Source organism: Aythya fuligula, chromosome 6, assembly GCF_009819795.1.
Source record: "Aythya fuligula isolate bAytFul2 chromosome 6, bAytFul2.pri, whole genome shotgun sequence".
Classification (NCBI taxonomy): Eukaryota; Metazoa; Chordata; class Aves; order Anseriformes; family Anatidae; genus Aythya; species Aythya fuligula.
Window position 1 is genome coordinate 25091334 of NC_045564.1, and position 23575 is coordinate 25114908.

Consider the following 23575-nt stretch of genomic DNA (forward strand, 5'->3'; position numbering starts at 1 on the left):
GAGACATGTTCAGCTTATGAAAGCTGAACAGTTTTATTCTTAAAATCAAATATCAATAGTATCCAGCGGACAGTCATTTATACCTTTTGATCACAGGTTGTGTGTGCCCACGTTGCATAGTGACCATTGTAGGGGAGATGATTTTGTGGTTTGTGGTTAGCCAGAGCCCACGGCAGGGTCCCTGAAGGAGATGCTGGGCAGCTGTTTTTTCATGCGGATTCTTCCTCTGTGGTTGGTTAATGAAAGATGTAGGGAATACAGGCCGAAAATCTCAGTCAGTCTCCTTGGGTCATGATCTGCCTCAGTCTTGATCCCATTGTCTCTGACACCAGCAAGAAAAGCTAGTCATTTTGCACTGGTACTGGTCTGTGCATTGTGTCTCTGGTGAATGATCAAGCTTTGTCATTGTTCTCCTATTGTCTTACATCGAGGCAGCAAGGAATAACGTAATCATTGCCCAGTTGTAATGATTGGAGTGTTAGGGCGTTCATGTATACAAACTTCTGTGTATCTGGCTGGTCACACGTGGCTATCATACAGTAGGTGTGCTGGGATACCCCTAACAGCAGCTTGTTGTATTAGCTGTGAAAATCACAGCCTCCTTGCCCAGAAGTTTATCTTTCTGTAGAAACTGTTTCTTTTATGTTGAATATTTACATTAAGAAACAAAACTAATGTTATTGCAATGTTAAGATTGGACATTAAGTTGCAAGAGCTTGGTGATTCTGATTTTTGTGAACTGTATTAGATCAAATTATCCTTAGCCCTACGTTGCATTAAAACAGTATGTTAAGTCCCTTACATGAACCCCAAGATTGAAAACAAAACAAAACACTGAAAATAGTTTTAAACAGATCAATTTCCCCTTCATTGCTGGCAACAAGTGCATTGTCAGTGTGTTGCTGCATGAGGAAGTTTATAAAGGTAAATAGCAACATAAAAGTTAAGCTGACTTCTGGTTGCTGAATGAAATAATGTAAACAGATGTAAGAACAGCCATGCTTTTTCTTAGTGTTATTATAATAATGGCAATCCCAGAATCTAATACTCTGATTGTGCACTTGAGAAACTTTTCTGGAGGTTCACATGGTGAATCTTTCCAGTTTCTTTCAATTTATTAATTTATGTGATTCAAAAATACTACTTTTATTCTTGTAAAGTACAATTTCATTTTGACAATTGTACCTCTAAAAAACTTGGGCATTAATCAAGATATGTATCCAGTGTATTATAATAATGAACAAAGCCATGTATAACTCCATCATCACCCCTGTGTAGGTCAAATTCAAAAGGCTCATTTGTGTTATTGACTATTTACTACAATAGCTTACGGGAAAAACATATTTTTAGAATACTATTCACTGTCACTATTCAATATTTACTACAATAGCTTATGGAAAAATGGTGTATTTTAGATTTAGAGTCTTTTGTTGCTGTCACTTTGAAGTTCACATCAATCGAATTTGCAGCATAGGACAACAATAAAGTCGTAGATGGTTACGGCTTGTGACTGAATTTTGTGCAGGGCATTGATCAATGATATAGTCATGGATATATGTTTACTACTAACAAGGAATAGGAAAATAAACAGAAATAGTTTATTTACAACATGAACAAATTAGTTTTTTTCTTAGGAATATAGATGCTCGTTCTCTGATGTGCCAATTCCTTTACTTTCAATCAAAACATTATATTCAGTTTTGTATTAAATTTCCCATGTGTTAGGAAGGTTGTAAAAAAAAAAAAAAAAAAAAGTGTATGAGTGCTGGTAAGGTGTTGGGAAGGAATGGGTTTGCTACTACTTTTCCCCATCAGCAGGTGAGTGTAATTTACATGCCCAACAGACAGAAAGGTGGAATTGTAGCAGCCTAGTTTAAGAAAGAAGGCTGCCTTGTTGGATAAACTCTTTTATATCCTGATGGAAAGCTTTGTTCAAAGACCATAGTCTTTTCCTTCAAAAGAAAATGAAATTCAATTTATCTGACAGGTGCTGCAGTCTCATGTTTCACTGTGCTTTCAGCAATTTTGCCAATAGGGCATATACAATGTTCCTTGGAAATACATTTAATATCACTTGTCTCAATTGTACATATCCCAATTTTCCTGGTTTTGGAGTTAAGAAGGAGAAGGGAGAATATGAAATGCCAGGACATGCAGGCAGGATTTACAAGGACAATTTGGGAAAGGAAAGCATTCCTTCTACTGGAAGAGACCAGAAGAGCTGATAGCTTGAAGTTTATTTTTTTTAGCTGAAGACAGATACAACTGTTTTCTGGAAGTGCAGTACAGGATGGCAGCAGGAGAAGCAAAGGGCAGAAGCTGGCGAGGAGTTCTGGACTAGCTTTCTAAGAAGAGCCCTAGGGGATTTTGGAAGGAGTTTCATAAATTTATGCATGATCTTGGGGTGCAAGTCCCTCCCAGTGTTATATTCATTGTTCTGCCTCTTACTCCACCCCCTAAGAAGTCTGATAGCTATTTCCTTATTTTTTTATTGGAAGGACAGTTTGAGGGCATAGCCCATGCTCTTATCTTCGTGTCTTGGGTCACTCAGGCTTGCTCTAACTGTGAGATGCTGCAGCAGGACTGCAAAGTGTGTGCACACACCACTTGCCTTTCGGTCCCAACATTTTCCTGGCAAGGACAGCCTCATTCTTTTATTTTTTCCTCCTCCATCAACAGTAGCAGACACTGAGGGTAAGGAAGGGTGTGCTTATTATTTCAGGCTTCTGGAAGAAACTGTAGGTGCCAGTTTTACCAGTGCAGAAGCATGTTTAACAGGTCTGTCCTGAGAGGCTCCACGTAACAGCTAACTCTCCTACAGTAGCCAAAATATCTATGCAAATCTAGTTTAGATGCCCCTAGGTTATGCTGTATCTGCGGTGGTGCCATACCCAGAGTCAAAAATAATAGTAACAGCAATAAGTGGTCAGGAGGACAGACCTGGGTGTTCATGCAGTGTGTCCTGAAAACTACCTGGATATAAATAGATGCATTCTGTTTGCCCAGAGTAGGCTGATTATAGTGCGTAACCTTGTAATCACATGCAGATTATTTAATTATTATTATTATTTTAATTTATAGAGTTAATGTACTGAGAAATCATTAAGTCTGACCTCCAAACCAAGTCACTTCTTTTTGGTTTAGTGAATTTCACCGTCCCCTGTTCCTTCTTTCCCACTCCTGGCTGTGGATATTTAATTAGCTGATTTTCTGAATGCTTTGACTCCTCTATATTAGCCTATTTGATGCCAATTATTTCTTTTATCTTCTGATACATTATACTTCTTTAAAAAAAAAGAAATAAGGCTGATAAAGTATTACAGATTTGCAAAAAAAAAAACAAATCGACAGTGCTTCTTCCTAATATGTTATTGGGATTTCCTTGTACTCCCTCTTTTAGAAAATAATTTTAATACCTCTCAATTAAACCTCGTATTTAAGCAGCAGGGTGTTTTGGCAGAAGCCAACTACCACTCGCTAATGAACTCCTGTAATTTGCTAAATTATTTTAAATGAATGAGAATACATTTAGCTTTTTAATGACAGTACATTTAACTTCTGAACAACTTTGATCAAGTCACTTTTCTTCAGACTGCCTGCTGAGCTAAACTCTTTATTCCCAAGCCCCATTCAGTTACTCTGAAAAATTGTTAATCGGAAACAAAAAAATATTTTTTTCTTTTAGAAGCACAAGGTCTACTGGAGAGTACTTAGCAAATTCATCCCTATTCTTTTACCTGCCCTCAGTGCTGAAGTCTGGCCGAGTCTTCGTTTTTGGCAACACTTCATGTAAAGATGACTGGAGAGCTTTGTTTTTTTAATTGGAAGATCTCTATTTCACACTGTTGCCTTTCTAAAGAACACCTAGGTTTTTCACCAATTATTTAGGTTGTCACAGTTACAAAATTTGACTTAAAACTTGGTCAGTTTTTCAGTTCCTGGTTGGATTCTATACATGCCTTGCATGAAGTCAAAACATGAGACAAATTATTCCTGTTTCCTTTTGTACTGTGAAGCCACATCATTTGTTGAGCCTGGTTGAAAGAACTAATTTAACAGTATTCGTTTTCTCTCTTGGATCAGAGTACAAGGGAGAAAATGAAGACTCCAACAGAGTTTTTTTCTTTTCAAAAGGAATATGCATTTCTATCCTCTCCTGCTACCTGATTTCCCTCAGGAGTTTGATCTCTAATGCCCGGGATATTCCAAGGACTTTTAATTTCTTTGCTACACATTTTATTTATACGCATTTTACTTATATACACTGATGTCCAGACTCTGTGCCCTTGTAAATGCTATAAAATCTCAGGTTTTGCCTAGGAGCAATTACCATCAATTTCAGATGAGGAAATACTGAGAAGGAAGAGTCCAGCTTGTGAGGTCTTCATGAAGCTGTGACAACAATAACTAAGGAAAACATTATTTTAGATTGCCTTTTTTTTTCTGCTAATACCTCTTCCAAGAGGTATCTGTCTTCAGATATCTCCTTTACCTTTTATCATTCATATAGTATATAGTTCTTTCAGAAATCTGTGTGACTCATCAGTGGAGATCTCCAAATTACCAAATATCTATTTGATGCAGTACATGATAGTTACCTTCTATTGTGTGCCTTTTCAGTCACAGCCATTTAGATATGCCTGACAAATATTATGGGGAATGAATTATGTTTAACTGACTGTAGTTCTCACCAAGGAATACATAAAACTGATTCAAGACGCTTAAAGATTCTTTTCACAAAATTGGCAAGAATTCCCATTTGTCTTTTCCAAAAAAGTAATGTTCATTTGTCTAATGCTTTAAATTGTCTAAAATGTCTCAAACTCCACTGCTGATTATATCAGCAGTGTATGTGGTGTATGCAATTATTTTATCTATATCAGGAAAAGATAAACACTCATTTAACAATGATTTTGATACCACTTGAGGATAGGAATGATTAACATCAGTCTGAGACAGACTGTCCTCTTTCACTGTTTCTAAATTTTATAGGGAAATAGGTTCAGAACTGAATCAAGTATGGAGACATGACAAAAACCTCCAGCTAATGTTCAGTAGTGGAGAGGCTATTTAGTTAAGTTGTGTTGTGTTTTTTTATTTGGCACTTATGCAAACTCTCCCAATAGCTTGAGCTATTCACTGAATATTCACTGAATATTCACTGTGGTTAAAACCACACCTTTCAAAAGCACAGTATGCATGTGGAAATCACATCAGAAAGCCACGCAGAATCAACAGCTGAGTTGGCTTTAGTGGGCCTTCCTGTCTCTCCCAGTAAAATTTCTGCTTTTATAGAGAACATCCCAACTACTGGCTGAAGTTACAGGTTGAACCCAAAGGTTTGCAGTAAAACTTAGCTTTAGAAAATCCTCCAAAAATATTTCTGTGGATTTAGGTCCTTTAAAATAATTAAATGTATTGCCCTTAAAACAAAAGCAATTGAACAGTGGAAAGGACAGCCATGTGGTGATAAACTTAGCCTAACAAGGAATAATTTTGTTTTAACAAGGTAAAAGATATGCAAGGCCAGCCAGCTCCCATATCATGAACACCAGCTGTGTGAAATATTTACAGTTGCACCGTTCGAAGATGGAAGAAGCCGTATAAATCCCTCTGGGAGTGCTCAGGTCTGGACTGAGCCTCACGTTCAGTCTTTGAGCAACATCACTGAAGAAAAACACACCGAGCTTTGTCCTCTGGCCCTGCCTGGCACCAGCTCCCTGCGGCCTCACTGGCACCTGCAGTTGTGCCTGCTCGTGGTGGCTCTGCCATCGCTGGACGAGCTGCCTCCAGCTGTGCTCACCTATCGCTGCGAAACCCCCTGAGGCTCTTTCTGTGGGTGCTGAGGGCCATATGGTGTGGCATACGGTCCCTGTGCGGCCTCCTTATGTCCTCCTGGCTGTGTGAGTTGCTGGAGTGCGAGACTGAAGGCCGAGTGTCGTAGACGGCTCTGTCGCAGCAACACCATCCTGGCAAGCGCTGCTCCGCGGCTGAGAGGAAATGTGGAAAACAACTCAAACCCCAAACTCCCTCCTCTCATCTGCCCGGAGAATTGGAAGCCGTTTTTTAAATTTTATGTTCTGTGGCGATAAAATATCAGAGGCCTTTGTTTTTAAAAGCTTTAAGCTGGAGTTGCCTGCCACCAGGCGTGAAAGGCATGTGCAGGATGCTGTTATTCTGCCATTCGTGCCTCAGTATTCCTACATTTTGTTATGGTAGAAACAATCCCAAGGAACCTTCCTCAGCAACCCCTGCTCCCAGTGCTTCTTCCCCTGTTGGAGAAGCCCTGTGGGCTGCTGGCTGTGGAGCTTGCTGGTTCTCCACACCCGGCCTCCCACCTGCACACACTGAGGGGAGCAGGGGCACCGGGTGTAAAGGGGAATTTTCTTGTCCTGTATTTGTTTAACCTGTTGTGGATGCTAGACCATATTATGACCCCTAAATAGTGTGAGTGAATAGGTTTGTTTGTTCTAAACAAGTCATGGGGAACCTGGTGTATTTAATCAGTATGTTAAATGTTAGACATAATATGGATACAGGTCCTGCAGGAGTTAACTTCAGTAGAGGTTACAATAATAAATGGATTTTTTTTTATGATCCACATTTGTAGTCCACTGCTTCAGCTCTATGGAACTGATTTTTTTATTTTTTTTAAACAGGTTTTCCTTCTCAATATGTCCCTAAAGAAAAGTTGTTCTAAAAGTGCTGAGTTTATTCAAGTTGCCTGCATTTCAGCTTGACAGTTTCAGTGGGCCATATAACTCTCTGAGCAGCAAAGGACTAAATTGAAATCTTGAATTAGCATAGTTCTTGGATTGACACAATTTTCTCAAATTCTGTAGATGAAATATTAAAACTTTAAAAATACTTGCTGCTTTTGGTTGCGCTGCAATTTCTTGGTTTAAATTAAATGCATAGGAACCTGGTTTGCTATCTCTGACAATGCTCTACATTTTGTGGAAAGAATTCTCTACAGAAAGACTGTTACTAGAAAAATGTATGGTCTCTAAACTCTGGACATTATTCATATTTTTTTTTATTGATAGCCTAATTCTAAAGCATTTGGCTACAGTGCTTTACTGTCCAATTACAAGTTAAAATTCCAAGTGTATGCCTATTTATTTATTTATTTTTATATTTTACGTGCTAATCACTGTTTTAAACTGTAATTGAGTGTAGGAATGTTCTCCCAGTATTTGTAGTAGAAGTGTTACATAAAATTTTTACAAGTGCGATACATGAAAAAATCAACTATAAACAGATGAAGTATTAGTTCTTAATATTTCCCCTGCTGTGGGAGATTATAGATAGCACTTCATGTATCATAAGTCATTTCTTCAGTGCTCTTTTTTTTTTCTTTACACAGGTGAAGATGTCAAACCATTTACTCCTGAGACAGCCAAGGAAATTGTGATGTCTCTACAGCAACCTGCAGTCTTCTGTAATATGGTTGGCAACTGGCCAGCCCTGCACTGGAATGTGAAATTCCTTTCTGCAGTGTTGGATGGAAAGACAATAGAGTTTAGAATAGGATCGAAGACAATGGATTTAGGTGAGACTGAGATGGACTGGTGATATACTTCACAGCTCTTTTTTTTTTTTAGGTTGCACAGTTCTCTGTCTCTCTGTTATCATTGCTCAGTCTCTAATGTCTTATTTTTCATCAGTCTTTATTTTTAGGACAGTAGATTTGGCCAGTGGTGGGACTCTCCTTTCTTAAGTGCTTATTTGTAGTAGTAGGTCTGGTGGGTAAAACTAACATATAAGAATCAAGAGTCTCAGTTTCCTTTCGTTGCTTTGTAGGGTATGTGGTTGATCCTTGTCTTTTACGTGATTCAAATGTTCAGACAGACTCAGCTTCTACATCCACAAACCTTAGCGTGTTAAAAAATTGTCTGATTGGCCAGGCTATTCTCTTTTTTCACCTGTAGAATTGAGGTAATTCTCACCTTCCTCCCAGAGGTTTTATGAGACTCTGGTAGGGTTTTTATTTAAAAAAAAAAAAAAAAAAAACTTTAAGAACCTGTGATGAAAAACGCTGTAAAGTATAAACCATTAAAAAAATCACCTGATGGCCAGTAGAATAATTTCACCTCTAACCTTCCAGATTGACTTGGAAATCTAGGAACACATGATGGAAAAAAGGCAAGTTTTGCAGTTGATTTTAAATACTACAACAGCCACCTGTAGCTATACAATGCTAGCCAAGATGTATCTATGGACAGAAAGAGTTTCAGACCAGAGTGGGAAAATACAAGATCTGTGTGCATCAAACTGTCAATCTACTAGTGACTTTAGAGGTTATTCATTGGTTTATTCATATATATGAATATCTTCTGAATGTGCTCTGCATATCCTTTGTCCTCCCAACTACATACCAAAATGCAGTTTGCCTTGTGCTTCTCCCTTTTGCCTAAACTATCTTCTCTCCTTTCCATCGCTTCTTTTTCTCTAGACCAGTCAACTACAGCTTTAAAAAAAAATATGCTTAGTGTAGGTCAAGTTCTTCTAGACCCCTTCTGGCTGTTATTTGTGTACTCTTCCAACCTTCAACAGTTGGACCATCTCTTTCTTGGAGTGTAGGGTCTGCACAGAGACTCCAGAAGAGGCTCTGCCAGTTCCCGTGGAAGTGGTAGGATTACATCATGTTATATTACTTACAACACTGTGTGAAATTTGCTTTCTTTCACAGCATCATGACAATATTATTTCATGTTCAATTTGTTGCAAGAGAGGTGATGAAACAGAAGGAAGTGTTAGAGGGGGAATGCTTGGCATTTTAGGATTTCAAAGCATATTACCAGCTTGGATTAATGATCCTTTTGTCATCCCTGGTAAAGCAGGTGTTATATGTCTGCTTCCTACAGATGTGATAACTGTTTCATAGAATTAATATGTTGGTACAAGTCTCCACAGTAGTGTCACTATACTTCAGTGTAGCATCAGCCAGTTTTTGCACAACACATGAAAGGCACCCTATTGCCCACAGGGAAGAAGGTTGCATATATATGACGTTTTCCTTGACACCTTGTTAATGTACCTCAGTTCTAATATGCAGGGCTCGCCAGCACAGGTAAAAGGATAGCCTCCATAAATTAGCAGGCATTTTTGAGAGCCAAATGGGTATTCCAACTGGGAAACTTCAGACGGGACTCATGGAGTGTTTTGTGGATAAGTGATGGATTGATGCTGCCAGTTAAGTAGATAAGACTTACCTCTTAACAATAACTTGTAGTCACTAAGGATATGGAGTGGGCTTAAACTGGAATTTTCATCTTGAAGTTGCATCTATCTGTATTTTACTTTTTCCTAAAGACATCAATCTCCAGGCAGCAATCAGTTTGTCTCCAGGAACCTCCATTATATGCTAATGCGAGCTAGAAGTGTCTTCAGGAAGATGGTTAGAGCTGTCAGGGGTTATATTGTAACTGAATGAGACTTGTGTTGCTATAAAAGATTTGCATTGTAAGGATATATTAGTGAAGCCATTAGCCCAGCCATCCCAGAGTCTGAAATAATGTAATACATTTCATGTGCCACTGTCATTTGGAAAATGGTTGATCTCACTCTTGCGTGCTTCACAGTTTTTCAATGAGGGTCTCTCTTTCTTATCATTGCTTATGCTAACTTTCCGTGATGAAATGGAAGCAGCAGTGTGCTTAGAGAAAGCAACAGGAGAATACAACTAAAATTGTATTGGCCTCTTTGAATACTCGTCCAATGTTAACAATAGATTAATTGCCTTAAGACTAAACTAGTCTGGCACTGAGTTGGAAACATGCAGGAAGGAAACTCCTTGTCGGTGTATTTTCATGTCACTCTGAAATGACTGCTTCAGAGTTTCTGAGATTATTTAAGCCACTGGGTTCACCTGGAAAATCTTAAACCATTTGAAACCTCTTGCTATAACAACTTGTCGTCTTTGGTACCACATTTGCATGTGGGGAGATGCATCTTGTGGGGAGATTCCCAAACAGAGGATTCCTTAATATAAAAAAGTGAGAACTGCTGATGGGACAACTCAGTGTGAGTTTCTTGGATTTTGTATTTGCTTTTCTTGCTAGTTTGGAACTTCCTGAGGCATTCAGATCTGGAAAGTGTATTTGGCAGATGAAACATGGGACGCATGGGAGGTAGCAGTATTGCTTGTGTGAATTATTTGTTCATGCCTAAGTGTATGTGTTTGCTAGTATTTTGTCTTATTACACAAGTTAAACAATATGTGTCTGTTGGAGGAAAAAATGCAATCAGAGGATTAAAAATTGACAGAGATAAGATACCTCCAGAAAATACCAACATTTATTATAAGAGCAATGAAGGTGCAATTAATCAGGAAATCTGTACCTATCTACTTCCAGCCACGCTAGAAGATTTATTTTTCTGAGGTGGGTTAAAGGGCGGGAAGCAGCTACTGAAGTTGAGTTTCTGGCAGAGAAAATGCAGCAGTATAACCTATCTATCTGACGGCCACCTGGAGCATACCAGCATGTACAAAGGAAGAAGAAAGCTGACTCAAAAAAGACTTTTTTATACAGACTTCTCCTTTTGATCATTTATCCGGTTGTGTATTAAAATGAATAAACAAAGAGTTTACTGTGAAGAATCTGGAGAGGGTGAGAGGTTGTCATGCTGATCAGCTGTGTGTCATGAGATCTTGGGAGGAATTTGTTCTCAGAGATGCTGTAGTGGAGCTGATCCCGTCAGATACACTAGAAGAGGGCTGCAACTTGGACATCTGCCCAAAAGATTTTACCAGTAAAGACAGTGGAAGAATTCAAGCCTCTGAGATTTAATATAGAGGGGACTGCAAGGGTGGCTGTAGACCCCACTGCTGAACAGAAAGCTGAGAGCATAGTACAAACACTGCAGGCTGAATAAATGTCACATAAAGCTGAGAGCTGGATTAGTACTGGAGTTGGATGTGGATGGTCAATTTTTAGGTTTATGAGGGTACCTGTGCTTTGTTATAATGTTAAATTGTTACTTCTTGCTTGGATTATTTAAATAATTTTAGTTCCCCAGCAGTTCTGAATGGATATTTAGTTTTCTTTTACATTTGAAGAAATGGAGGAGACATTTCACTTCCATTTGTACTTGCATTTTAGGATATCTTCTAAGGCTATTATCCCTTTTTATTTTCCTTAGTATACATTGCAAATACTCCCCCTGAGCAGAAAAGAACTTGACATCTGACGGGACTAGACCTTAACTAAGGAGGAGCTGCTGTTGGGCAAAAAGCACTCCCTCCCTCCCTCCCTCCCTCCCTCCCTCCTTCCATTTTCAATCTGTGGCATTAGGTGGGCGAGAAGACTGTCATGCCTCCAGATGTCATGCCATCAGACAGCATTGGTCGCTTGTTTTAGACTTCTGTGGCTTAAACTACAATTTATTAATTACAAAACATCTTCAGCTTTTAGTCATTAAGTATTAGCAAACTGGTTAATGATGTTTTTGCTTTTAGCTGCCCTTTGCTACCATTTTCACCTTAGTTGCAGTCTACAAATCCATATAAACAATCTGTCTAGATTGCCCAAATACTGTTGTTTTTTTATTACTATTTATTTTTCCCTAAGCACACACATCTTGGCACTGAACTAGCTATAAATTAAACCAAGAATATTGCCCTGAAGAGACTGTATCCTTGAAGACATTCTTGCCATTCATAGCTGGATTTTTTGAAATAAAGCTCAGTGTAATACTTTGTGAGCTAGAAAGAACATATTACTTGCCTTTAAAATACTTGCCTCCTGAGTTATCTAGGAAAATAGACAGTGTCTCGAGCACTCTTTTTTCTCATCAAAATAATGTAGATATTGAGCCAACTTCAATAGTGCTTGTATCTTTTATCTAATTTTTCCATCAGACCATCTTTTAGTAAAATGATGTGCATTGCATTAATGACTGGGTATCAGGAGAGAGCATTGAACTGCAACATGGAGAGGGAATCAGATACAGGGTTTTTTTGGTTATTGCAGGTGATTTATATGTCTTGCATGCAGTTCTTAGGTTAGGGAGCCCTTACAGTGCAGAGACCCAGGTTACATATTACTGAACATTGGGGCTTATCTGGCATTTTTTAGTTAATGAATTTGATAGTGAGGGGAAGGAAAACTGCTACCTAGGATACTACAACAGAGAATGACAAAATGATGGTGATAAAGGTTTGCAAAAGCGGTTTTCCCACCCAGGGGGAATAAGAACAAATGTATGAGACTGTATGGGAATGGCTGTGATAAGGAGAGCAGTAAAGAACGAAGAGCTGCTGCGCAACAGTGAAAGGATCCCATTTTTGAACAGCTCTTTGCAAGTTACACAAGGTTAAATTGCAGCTCCATCATTGTCATTCATGCAGGCTGCAGTAATTTTTTCCTCAGTAGTGACTATAGTACAATAATTTTATTATTTTTTTAAAGTTGGGTAAGTCTCTTTGAAGCTGATGCAATTAGCAGCTGTAGGAAATGAAGATCTCTGATAACTGGAAGGAAGGCCTACTGTGGTGGGGGCTATCTTGTGGGCCTGCCAAGTGACCTGACCTTGAGCTGATAGGTTGTATCAGTCAGCATGACCAAAGCACAATGGAAGCAAAATACTGCTGGTAAACTTTTTCTTTTTTTTTTTTTTTTTTGGTCTGGCAAGAAGCACCTCAATATGCTCTCTGCAGTCCCAAATGAAATATAGGGACATACGTATTTTAAATGGATCATTGATGTGTGTGGCTCCATACTTTGCTTCCTATGCATTGCTGCTCTGATTTAGTCATGCTTCAAGTGGGAAAGATGAGTATGTCCATCTACAGAAGTCCATGGAGACAAAATAAAGGTTACACAAATACTCATGTATGCATTTGCAGCTCCCATTTAAGAAGAGAGACTGCAAAAGACAGTCTTAAGTTGCTTAGGGGACTTGGGTGTATTAGTGAGTTAGCATATTTAACGGTGCCTTGCACATGAGCAGCAGTAACAGTTGGTATGCTTTTACCTCACAGAAAATTCATGGTAACAGCCTTTCACTTAAACCTTAATGAAAAAGCAATGATCTCAGACACTAATCACGAGTTAGTGATGAGAACCATTTCACTGACTGGAGTCAGTCCACCTAGTCCCACTTTGTATTTCATGTTGCATATACACAGGGAGAAATTAATTACTATTTTTACTGTTTATGTGCTCATGTAGTATTTGGCTTTTCTTTTGTTGCTCTAGTTCCCCAGTTTGAAACCAGGTGTAGCTATGTGAAAGCTACACTTGAAGAGTTTTTGGCTTGGAGCAGCGGACAACCTTCTTGTCTCTCTGGACCATTCAGTTGTTTCGAGTACTCCAAGTATTGGGCTTATGCTGACTACAAGTACATTGCCAGAATATTCGAAGACAAGGCGGAAATTTTCCAGGTAAAGCATTCATATTATCTCTTACTAGCTTAATCATTGCAAATTACCTAGTGTAGCTTCTGCTATCCCCTTTGCCCATTTTTTTTTTTAATTTTGAAATGAAAGCTCTTGGTTTTCAGGCTGGTGCCATGTGGCAGCCAGCCAAATTTCTGGGTCTCCTTATATGCCTAAAAACAATGCCACATGTAACAAAAACAACTGCCAGGTTGGCAGCACTCCCCATTTAGCCCTGCATCATTCTGTGACTGGAGGGAGGAGGACTCTGAGAGCAAGCTCGGGGAGCCGTAGCCACATGTGTGACCACTGCTGCTGAACATCTTCCCTGCACCTCTGCTGAATGCAGGGAAGTGAGGAAGGAATAGGGTGATGAGATGACAGGCGGGACTGGCATGTTGTGAATTCTGAGTCAGCAGGATTGTTATATCTTCATTGTCCATATAGGCAGTAAAAAAAATGAAGTAACCTATTCGTGGAAGTACATAATCTGGGGTAGTTTCCTTAGGACACCTAACTGGAGCATTTTCTTTCACTTTTCCTGTGGATATTTTGATTCATCTACATTCCAGCTACTACTCCATGCAAATTGTAAGAGAGTAAAATTAAGGATAGCTATGCAAAGTTGTATTTTATCAAAAGAGATGAAGAAAGAATAGTAAATGAAGCCTTTTTCATTTCTACACGTTCAAACGTGAAGATGAAATCAATTCTCTGCAAATACTGTATCACTGGGATGACAGGGAGCCCAAACTGATAAGCCCCTTCAAATTAATTATTTCCTCAGAAAGTGTTTCCCATGCTCCTTATATATTTTTTATTCTTTTATACCAGCAAAATCAGTATTTTTCAGAACTGTCTTTTTTCAGACTGGTCTCCTTTTCCTTCGTTCTGTGGTTGGATAGCAAGGGTTGAGCACAGGGACCACTTTGCCTTTCCTTTTCCCCTCCCTCCTGGAGCACACTGAACACACTGGGTATTGTTCTTCAAACTCGTTTTGGAGCTCCAGGCATGTTTCGGGGTTCCCCAAATTTGATTGACTTCATCTGTCTGTGGTCCTTCCTTGGCCTCGTCTTTCTGCCTCAACAGACAGCATTTTCCTCTGTTTTGTGGCACAAGACCGCGAGGATAATAGCAGCTCAGAAGACCTGAATAGCCTGCTGCTTCATTCGGTCAATAAAAGCACACTTGAAGGAAAGAACCGTTTTCCTACCTCCTTCTTCCCCTTGCCCCCATTCAAGTACAAAATTGAGGCTCCAGGAATTGCATTTCTGTGCAGGTATCACACGACAACCTCATCACCTGACCTGTAACAAGCAACAGATTGTACTGTAATTTTAGAATAGACACACGTAATGGTTATGCCACGGATTTTTTTTTAAGCAGAATCTGGGAAGGAAAAAATCGATGGTGTTATGCAAGCAAATATGGTGTATGTCATCTGCTGATTTTACAGGCATGGGAGTGAAATGCATCAGTCAGTTCCAGACTCAAGGATTTTGAGACACTGCTACACGATTTATACCAGCCAAAAGAATTCTTCGTAGAAATTCTCTTCCACTCTTGTGTGAATTTGATGATAACCCCTTTTTTCATTTTAGATTTTATTTAGATTTACGTAAGGTGACTTGAAGGGGAAAAGAAGGCCAACTGCACTGTTATTTATAGTGATTAATAGGGCCATTTAGAAGTTGTTTGAAATTTAGATTGCACTGTTTATCATTTACAGTTGTGTGGGCTAAGGTAATGATTCCATTATTCTAATCTATGAGCAGTATCTAGCATCTTACATTTTTTGTTCAGTTGATATTTCATTACAGAATTTGAGATATAAATCAGAAGCAAGATATATGCGTGAAGTTTAAATAGAAATGAGACCTTTTAAAGTGACATACGGGTACAAATTAACTTCATTATAAGCAGCAAATGAAATAAATATAATTCACAAGTAATGTGCCATCTGTTATGGTTGGAACACCTTTTAGAGCATTTCTTCTTGCTGTGGCTTTTTATTGTAGGAAAGGAGCCCACTGTGACAAGATTTCAGAAATCCCACCAGTTCCTTTTCAGTTCATTGGTTAAAAACTATCTTACCCATAATCATTTCAACTATTTACTACAGTTGAAGCATTTTCAAAAAGTTCTTTTAAATCTAATATTGATTATGTGTGCTTTCTTTCCACTTAAATTGTAACAAAATACAAAAACTATTTAGGTGTGAGATTAAAGTGTAGAGATGGTATTACGCTTAACTTTATCACTGAAATGGTTGTATTGGATTTTAAATTTTATGGCTGCTGAGATCTGTAGGAGCAACTCTTTCTTTTTGATTTTTTTGCTGCTTTTGACAAATGTTTATATTAGACATGCTTTTTTTTTTTTTTCAAATGATATCTGTAAAATCAATACCTCTGAAATTTAAAATCTTTAGCAACACCTAATTTTTAGGAATGCTGACACTCATTTTGAGTCATAAAATGAGACTCTAATACAGAGTCACGGTGAAGTTACCCTTATAATAATATCTAGCTGTAGTTTTCCTCATTCATAGACCTTAAAAAGTGATAGTCGTCCACCTCTCTCCAAGCAGCTAGCAATATAATTAGGAGGCTAGATTCCTATTTTCTGTTTATAGGTGGTGGAAAAAGAGAGACTTCTCCAAGGGGTGGCCGAGAGTGCTTTGACAAGAGCAGGAACCAAACTTAGATTAGATTCCTAAAGGCAGGTGAGGTGAATGAACCTTAAAGTGCTTTACTAAACAGAGAAAATATCATTCATAACCTTCCTTTTCAAGATGGAAAAAATAAAGCTCAGAGATGAAGTGATTTACTTGAGACCATCAGGAAGCCAGGAACTGAATATCTGTTACCTAAAGCTCAGTCTGGGGCTCCAGCCAAAAGGCACCAGTGTCTCTGGCTGGCATACCTCAAATGTTTTCCAGCAATCAGGCCCTGCAGGTTGCAGGGTGAGAGAAAGAAGGGAAAGCTTTATCCAAGCTATACACAGTCACCCTGCAAAACCTGGTGAGGGATCAATGTACTGGGAAGCTCTGGGATCATATTCACAATAGATGCATACGTATTCTGCCTTTTCTCCCCATGTATTTGAATTGTTTTACATTCACTGCCTCCACAGTTACAAAGGCAGGAGAAGAATGTGTCTATTAAATAATAACTTAAAAAAAAAAAAAAAAAAAAAACAGCATACCACTTGGTCAGAGATGGGATAAAGTCTGTGTTTCCAGAATACATGAAGAAAGCTGAGACAGGAGTAGAGAGAGAGAGAGCAAGTGTGCCATGTGGCTTATCAAATTAGATTGAAAAGGGGATGGGAATTTTTCCTTCCTTTATTTTTTTTTAAATGCCACATATCAGAATTTTTCAAACATAAATTCTGACTTTGGGTGGATGGTTAAGAGTAGAGAATGGCCAAAAAAAAAAAAAGGTTTGAAAAGCGGGAAAAGAAACCATGTGTGGCCACAAAGTAGTTGGGCAGTCCTATAGAACAAACAGGTAGCTTGCAACACAAGAGGCTGGGATGAGAAATGGAGACAGATCTGGGAGGCTGTCTAGTGAGAAAAAGAAGAAAGTCAGCAGAAGTGCTCCTACAGAGAAGAATTTTGGAGGAAGGTGCAAAGGTTGTGCATGCACGAACCCCTACCGAGGAGTAGCAACTGAAGTAGGCAGAGGAACTGAGAGGGGGAGGCAGAACACAGGAGACTCAGAGAACTGAGCACTGGATTTGAAGATTTGAATCAGTGTTACAGCTTACGTAAACAACATTTTTATTGCTGTAGGATATAAGGTGGTCTGACTTTGGTTTTCCTGGAAGAAGTGGAAAAGAGAGCACACTGTGGATTGGTTCTGAAGGAGCAAACACTCCCTGCCATTTGGACTCCTACGGCTGCAATTTAGTGTTGCAAGTACAAGGAAGGTAACAAATATGTACACATACAGCAAATATAGAGGAAAGTTATATTGTGCTATAAAGTTAGTTTTGTACTCGAGTATTAATTATAAATCCTGAAAATTTTAATTTTCTGAGCAGAGTGATTGAAGAGCATCAGAACTGTTTTATAGGCAGAATTTAGGGGGTTGGAGTTTGACTGGAGCGTGAATATAAGATGTAATTTTATTTTCTTCAGTTAGATGGAGGTTATTCCTGGTCTGTGTGTTATATGGTCCAATATTAAACATTTTAATCTACCTAGTAGTTATGAACTCAGGAAGTTGGAATTAGGAGATAAAGAGTTAAAAATAAAAAGCCTGAAAACAAAATGGAAGTAAACTACTTTAGACTTTATGCCATTCTCTGTGCAAGAGCTTCTAATAGCCTGCTACAATTAATTTAAAGGGGGACCATCAGGATGGGAGCAGCCAGCTGTGAGCAAAGTTAAAAGGAACATTTAAGGCTCCAAACTCATTTGGGGGACATGTGGCTTTGTTGCTATTTCTTTTCCAGCTTACCACTGTCTTTTTTATTCCATGGTGTGTTTTTTTTTCCTGCTTTCCTTGCATATTGGCCTCTTTTTTTCTTCAAGCTGTGATTACTAGAGTAACGCTAGAGCAACAAAACAAGTTGCGTGCATTTTTTAGGTTTGATAGTACATGGTGTGGAAGGAGTAACATGCCAGTAGAATTTTAATGTGATTAATTACTCTGACACATTTTATAAAACAGTTAAATCATGATCATCTTGCGATTAAGGTGCAGGATGGGGAGGCAGGCAGGCTTCTTTTCTGGGCGTTGGCACAGGTTGACTGGCTTTAAGGCCTGAGGCAAGTTAATGTGTCATCGTCTTATCTGTAAGAAGGGTAATTCTGTTTTGCTCTCAGGCTGGTTTTCATTCAACCTTTGTAAACAGCCTTCACATCCTTGGGTGAATGTGCAGCAGGCACCCCGGAAGCCCCCCTCAGAACTGCACTTCTTGCTGCAACCAGTCCCATAGACTGGATCTCATCAGCAAGCACGAGGCATTGAAGTCCAGACTCTTAAATGTATTTAGGAGCTGGAAATCTCAATGAAAACCCATGAGATTTTCATGCCTAAATATCTTCCAAGGATCCACCTAAATACTGGGTGTGCTAATTAAGTATAGTAATCTAGACCCGGTACCTGCCATTCCTTTTTGATCCCTACCTTTAGGGGTTGAACTCCAGCCAGATTTCCAGCATCACGTTGCAATTTTGCCTGCCTTCCCAAGACACTCCCTCCTGCTCTGGTAGAACAAAATCTTTGTTCCTCTCGGGGAAAGAAGAATTCTAAAGCCTTTGCATGGCCTGAAAAGACAAAGTTGTTTTCCTCTTCAGAGCAAAGCCTATAAATAGACTCACAAACCTATACAAGCTTGTGCATCCTGTGCTTCTTCAGAGCAGAAAGATTCCCTTTTGAGACTCACAAACAAGACAGGCTTTCTAACAGAAAATAAGCTTATGCTAACCTTAAATAGATTCGCCTTTGCAGGAAAGCCAGGGACCACTCCTTAGCCCTTTGTTGCTATCTCGAATTTCCTCCTTGTATCCCTTGGGCTTCTTAATTTGTTGCTTCATGATATTGCTTTGTCATGAGCCTGCAGGATTAACCCATCAGCCTCCCAACCTAGTTATTTGATGCCTCTTTGGAGGGTCTAGCTGGGAGGGCAAAGTCAAATTCCAGTAGGGCTCAGGTTCCAGGTGAACTATTTCTTGTGTTTGCACCCAGCAGTAGCTTTGGTAATTACCAAGAAGTATCAGCAACCTATGGCACTTCCATCTGTGCCTATCTCTGCAGTTCTGGCTACCCTGCTATTCCTGTCTCTTCTGTTCCTGTGCCATTTGGCTGCCTTTCTCCCATTTTCAGATCAGTGACTTAGAACTGACAACCAAAAGCACTATGCAAAAAGCAAGTACCACGAAAAGGGACAAAAAGAAAAGATCTAGCAAGAGTCAGAAATAAAGGAGAGCACAAATTGTCCAAATGTGCTGCAAAGTTACTGCCTTTACTTTTCAATTGCTCAGTGCAGGGGTTACTGTTGTACTGATTGTCTGGCACTTCTTAAATGTAAGAAATTTTCCCTCGGTATATTCCTTTCTGGTTATTTCCATTACCTGAAGTACTGCCCTATAAATTTTCTATTTCTAAATAACATATGTACCTGCTAAGACATTTAATTTATAGTACCCATAAAACTGGCACCACCAGTTCTGGCCTGTTCTTTTCTCTGTCTGTGATCTGGTCTGTGTAAGTGAAATAGAGACACTAGCTGACTTTTACTAAGAATGAGGGGTTTGGAGCCAACGTAATTACCAAACAAGGTGATAGGAAACAAGAACACATCCATACGCCTTTACTGTTGCCGTTGTAAACAAAAACACTCCTTTTAAAACAAACGTGGGCACAGCAGCTACTCGTTCAGTGAATGAACGTATGCTGTCTCTAATGAAATTATTTTCCCTGGTTTTCTCTGAGCATCTGTAAATGCTACACGTTGCTTTGTAGAAGGGAGGAAGGAGGAACCAGATGGGAGAGCTTTTTTAAAAAAAATAAAAAAATCATTTTATCTGCCTTTTAAAAATAATTGGTGAGAAACTGTAAATCTTCTCAGCTGAAAAATTAAAAAGTGGAATATTTTAAAAACACTTTTAGTAGACAGCCTGTAAGCAAGCACTGCCTATGTTCTCACTGCGTAGGAGATTCACACAGCAAGGCAGATCTATGTTTTATTGAAAACCTTGCTACTGCCTTTAGTTCTTTGCTGTAACTGACATGCACTGAATACATTTTTATCTTCTTTCTATTTTCAGGAAGAAATGGCACCTCTTCCCACCTGGTGACACCAGTTTCCTTTATCCCACCAGGATCCCTTATGAGGAATCCAGTGTATTCAGCAAAGTCAACGTTGCCAAGCCTGATCTGAAACGCTTTCCTGAGTTTAAGAACACAACAGCCCACGTGGTTACACTCAGTCCAGGACAGGTACCATTCCTTTATGAGCTTTTTGTTACTTGAAAGATGCTAGTCATTTATTTAACTGGCTAACTAAAGGCTAGGAAGTTTTAACAAATTGACTGTGGTATTTCTCTTCCCCAACGTTCTGCACTCAGGTTTAATAAGGTAGATCTCTCAGCATGGAAAGTTTCTTCACTTACAGCTATTTTACTAGACTTTTTGTGCGAAACACACAAACATTTGGAGAGTTAGTTCGATAGACTACCCAATAACAGTTCTTGCAATCACTTCCAAGTTGTTTTAAAACTGTCTTCAGCAGATCTCTAACCTGTCTACTCTGAAAACAGTATGTTGCGTAAAAGTGTATTTGATTAATGAGCATGTAGAGCCAGCAAAGGAACTCAGATGTTGATAGTGAAGAGTAACTTTCACCAGGGAACACTGGCCTAACTTGTTGCTTTAATAGCAGAGCAGTATAATGATGATATTTGCCTTTAAAGCACGTACCACGTAGAGGTTTCATGGTGCTTTACAAGGATGCGAGGATATTACTAACCCCATTTCACTGAGAAAATTCAGTTACAAGTGCCTGGCTTATAGTCAGAGTAGTGCAGCAGTATAAGAATAGGACTCAGTACTCTTAATTCCTAGTCTCTTGTTGTAGTGTCCTCTTTTATTCAATCAACATGGACTGTATTTAGAGTGAGTTACCCTTTTCATTTGTTTAGCAGTACATGTCCTTGTAAAGCACTCCTCTGCATCTCAAAATGTCAGGCATTTTGCAGTGTGCATTGCTCTGGCTGTGTAAGGTGATAGAGTTGCTGCTTCTAGCATCTTTTCACCATCCTCCTGCCAGATGTCGTCACCTCTTCTGATCCACCAGCCCAGTGACTTTGTGTTCCCTCACCCATGGCTGGCAAACCCAGCTGTCTTCAGCTGTTTAAAGAACAGATTTTTGTTAATCCAGCTAATTTTGGTGATGCATAGTGAGGAATGCTCCTGTGAGCTGGGGAGGTGTCAGACTGGAGCAGGATAGTAGCTTCTAGCAAGATGTCTGTCAGCTGGGATCAGTGTGTTCTTCTGCTGGTACAGTCACAAATGGAAGGGAGTCTGTGATCAAGTTGCATTGGATGCACTACTTTTACTCCTCGTCATGCTCCTGAGGTAAAAGATTAGTTTTGCCACCTGCACTTTCTAAGGAAAGTGTTCAATAATATAAAGCACCAAGAACATGTTTTTACTATTGGTAAAAATGCCACGTCCATTCAGCATTGCATTATCCATGATCCCCAATGCTATTTCAATTTATAATCTCCTTTGGAATGATCAAGTGTGGTAGTGAACCTTTAATATGATCTTAATTTTAATTAGGCTTAAAGCAATTACAAATTAATCTTGCTAGGAATAAAGATCTTGAGCCAGCTCAGTAATACACGTCCCCTGCATTTCCATGGAGGAGATGCTGTTTGGATTTTGGGGGATAAAGTAACACAGGTAGTGATGGAACAGTGAGGTATTGCCTTCGCCCCTTTTATCAGTGCTTTTTGGGTGATGCTGTGATCTCATGCAGAAGCTTTTGGGGCATCTGGCTGGAGACTGCTGCTGTTTGACAGAGAGGGAGGAATGACTTAGAACTCCTTTGTTAAGGAGCAAGAGGATCCCTAAATAATAACAATCTTGATACAAGCTTAGCAGCCGCTTTCACACAGAATGCATACAACTGCTTCAGAATTTGCAGCCAGCTTTATTTTGTGGTAGTTTATAGCATCTCCTTCCCAGAGGGTATGCAGAACATTTTGGATTAGATATTGTAACAATGCAGGGATGAAAAATAAAGACAAAGGTGTTCTTAGGTATTCAGGAGAGCAACTGCATGTAAGGTGATTGCAGCTTTGAATATCAAAAACTTAATGTGTCTAATGCCATCTTCTGGTCATTTTTTGCTACAAGCCATTTTTCTACAGCCCTTTAAAGCTTTAAAGCAGAATTCCTTCGCATAACATTGTACCAATGTATAATGTGCACTTCATTTGCATCCTTCGTGCCTTTTCACTACTTCCACTGTGTACCTCAGAGGTGAATCTCTTATGAATTTAAGTAGTCAGCTCTTACTTCAGGTTTTATAAGGGGTACGTTGTCTATTTGACCATCGTCTGTGGGATGAATTTCCACTGAGGTTTTAGTGCAACTTCTGGTTACACGTTAATGTCCTCAATACAAGTTATAATATTAGGTAACTAAATTTTTGAGACTTTACAAGCTCAAGCTGTGTCACACAAATGTAGAAACTCCTTGTAAACATACATACAGAGCTGGTCCCCTGTGTAATTGTGGCAAGGCTGAATGGTAAGCATGGAGCAGGAGGTTAACTGCTGGTGGATTTGCACTCACTGAACTAGCAGGTTTTCACCGAAAGCATTTGTCTTCTGTTTTATTTGCTCATAAATTATACAATATTTTTAGTAATACCTTAATTGTTTTCACAGCTATGCAGATACTAATTAAAAGACTGCAAATGGAGCAAAACATGCCTGTTCTATTATCCTCCACCCTTTACTTTTCCTCAGCTCTCTGGGAAAAGTGCTAAGAGAATTAGGGTAAGAGCCATTACCCTCAGCTTAAACCCTGTCCTGGACAGATGTCCTGTCTGCCATTAGTGAGAAGAACCTGGCACCTCCACAAGGTGATTCATCCTCAATCTTATACAGTTAGGGTCCTGCCAGAGCATTCATCCCATCTTGTACTTCTGCACAGGCTATGAAAGGAGCCTATGCACATAGAGGCTTAACTTTTTGATAATTAAAAAGCGGAGGTGAATCCTACCTGAAAACACTGAAAAACTGAGATGCCTGACAAAGTCAATGATCATTCTCACCTTTTCCCCCTTCTCAGCAACTTCTTGCTTCCTTTCTGCTCACTAACCTAATTGTTCTTAGTCCATATAACTAGAAAACAGTAAAAAAAGATTAGCTGCCATCAGCTCTAGACACCGAAGGTGTGAGGAAAGGCCTAGCTGAGCTAGTCTCAGAGGCACTTTGAGGTTGAGAAGGACGCATTTATCCACACTTAAACATCAGAGAAAAATATATTGTTTTGCCATTACCTGTCACTGTGAACTTCTGCTCAGAACCTTGCTGACCTTGCATTTGCTTGCCTGCCTTCTGAAAGGCTACAGAAATGTCTCAGTCCCAGTCTGTATCCACAACTACAGTTACCACAGCTGCCAGTTCCAGACTCTGCTCTCCCAGTGGTTCCCTAAGCTTCTCCC

At 39.3% G+C, this 23575-nt stretch overlaps 1 protein-coding gene across 3 annotated transcripts in view; it reads left to right on the forward strand.

Moving 5' to 3' along the window:
• HSPBAP1 (HSPB1 associated protein 1) overlaps positions 1-23575 on the forward strand; it is a 35287-nt gene that overhangs the window by 3848 nt on the left and 7864 nt on the right. The window contains exons 2-5 of one of the 3 annotated variants that reach the window (XM_032190673.1): positions 7367-7552; positions 13203-13387; positions 17178-17314; positions 20217-20334. In XM_032190673.1, the coding sequence (XP_032046564.1) occupies positions 7367-7552; positions 13203-13387; positions 17178-17314; positions 20217-20334 (626 nt within the window). Of the gene's footprint in view, positions 1-7366; positions 7553-13202; positions 13388-17177; positions 17315-20162; positions 20335-23575 lie in introns of all 3 variants that reach the window. The other 2 variants (XM_032190672.1, XM_032190674.1) reach the window with 2 other exon arrangements.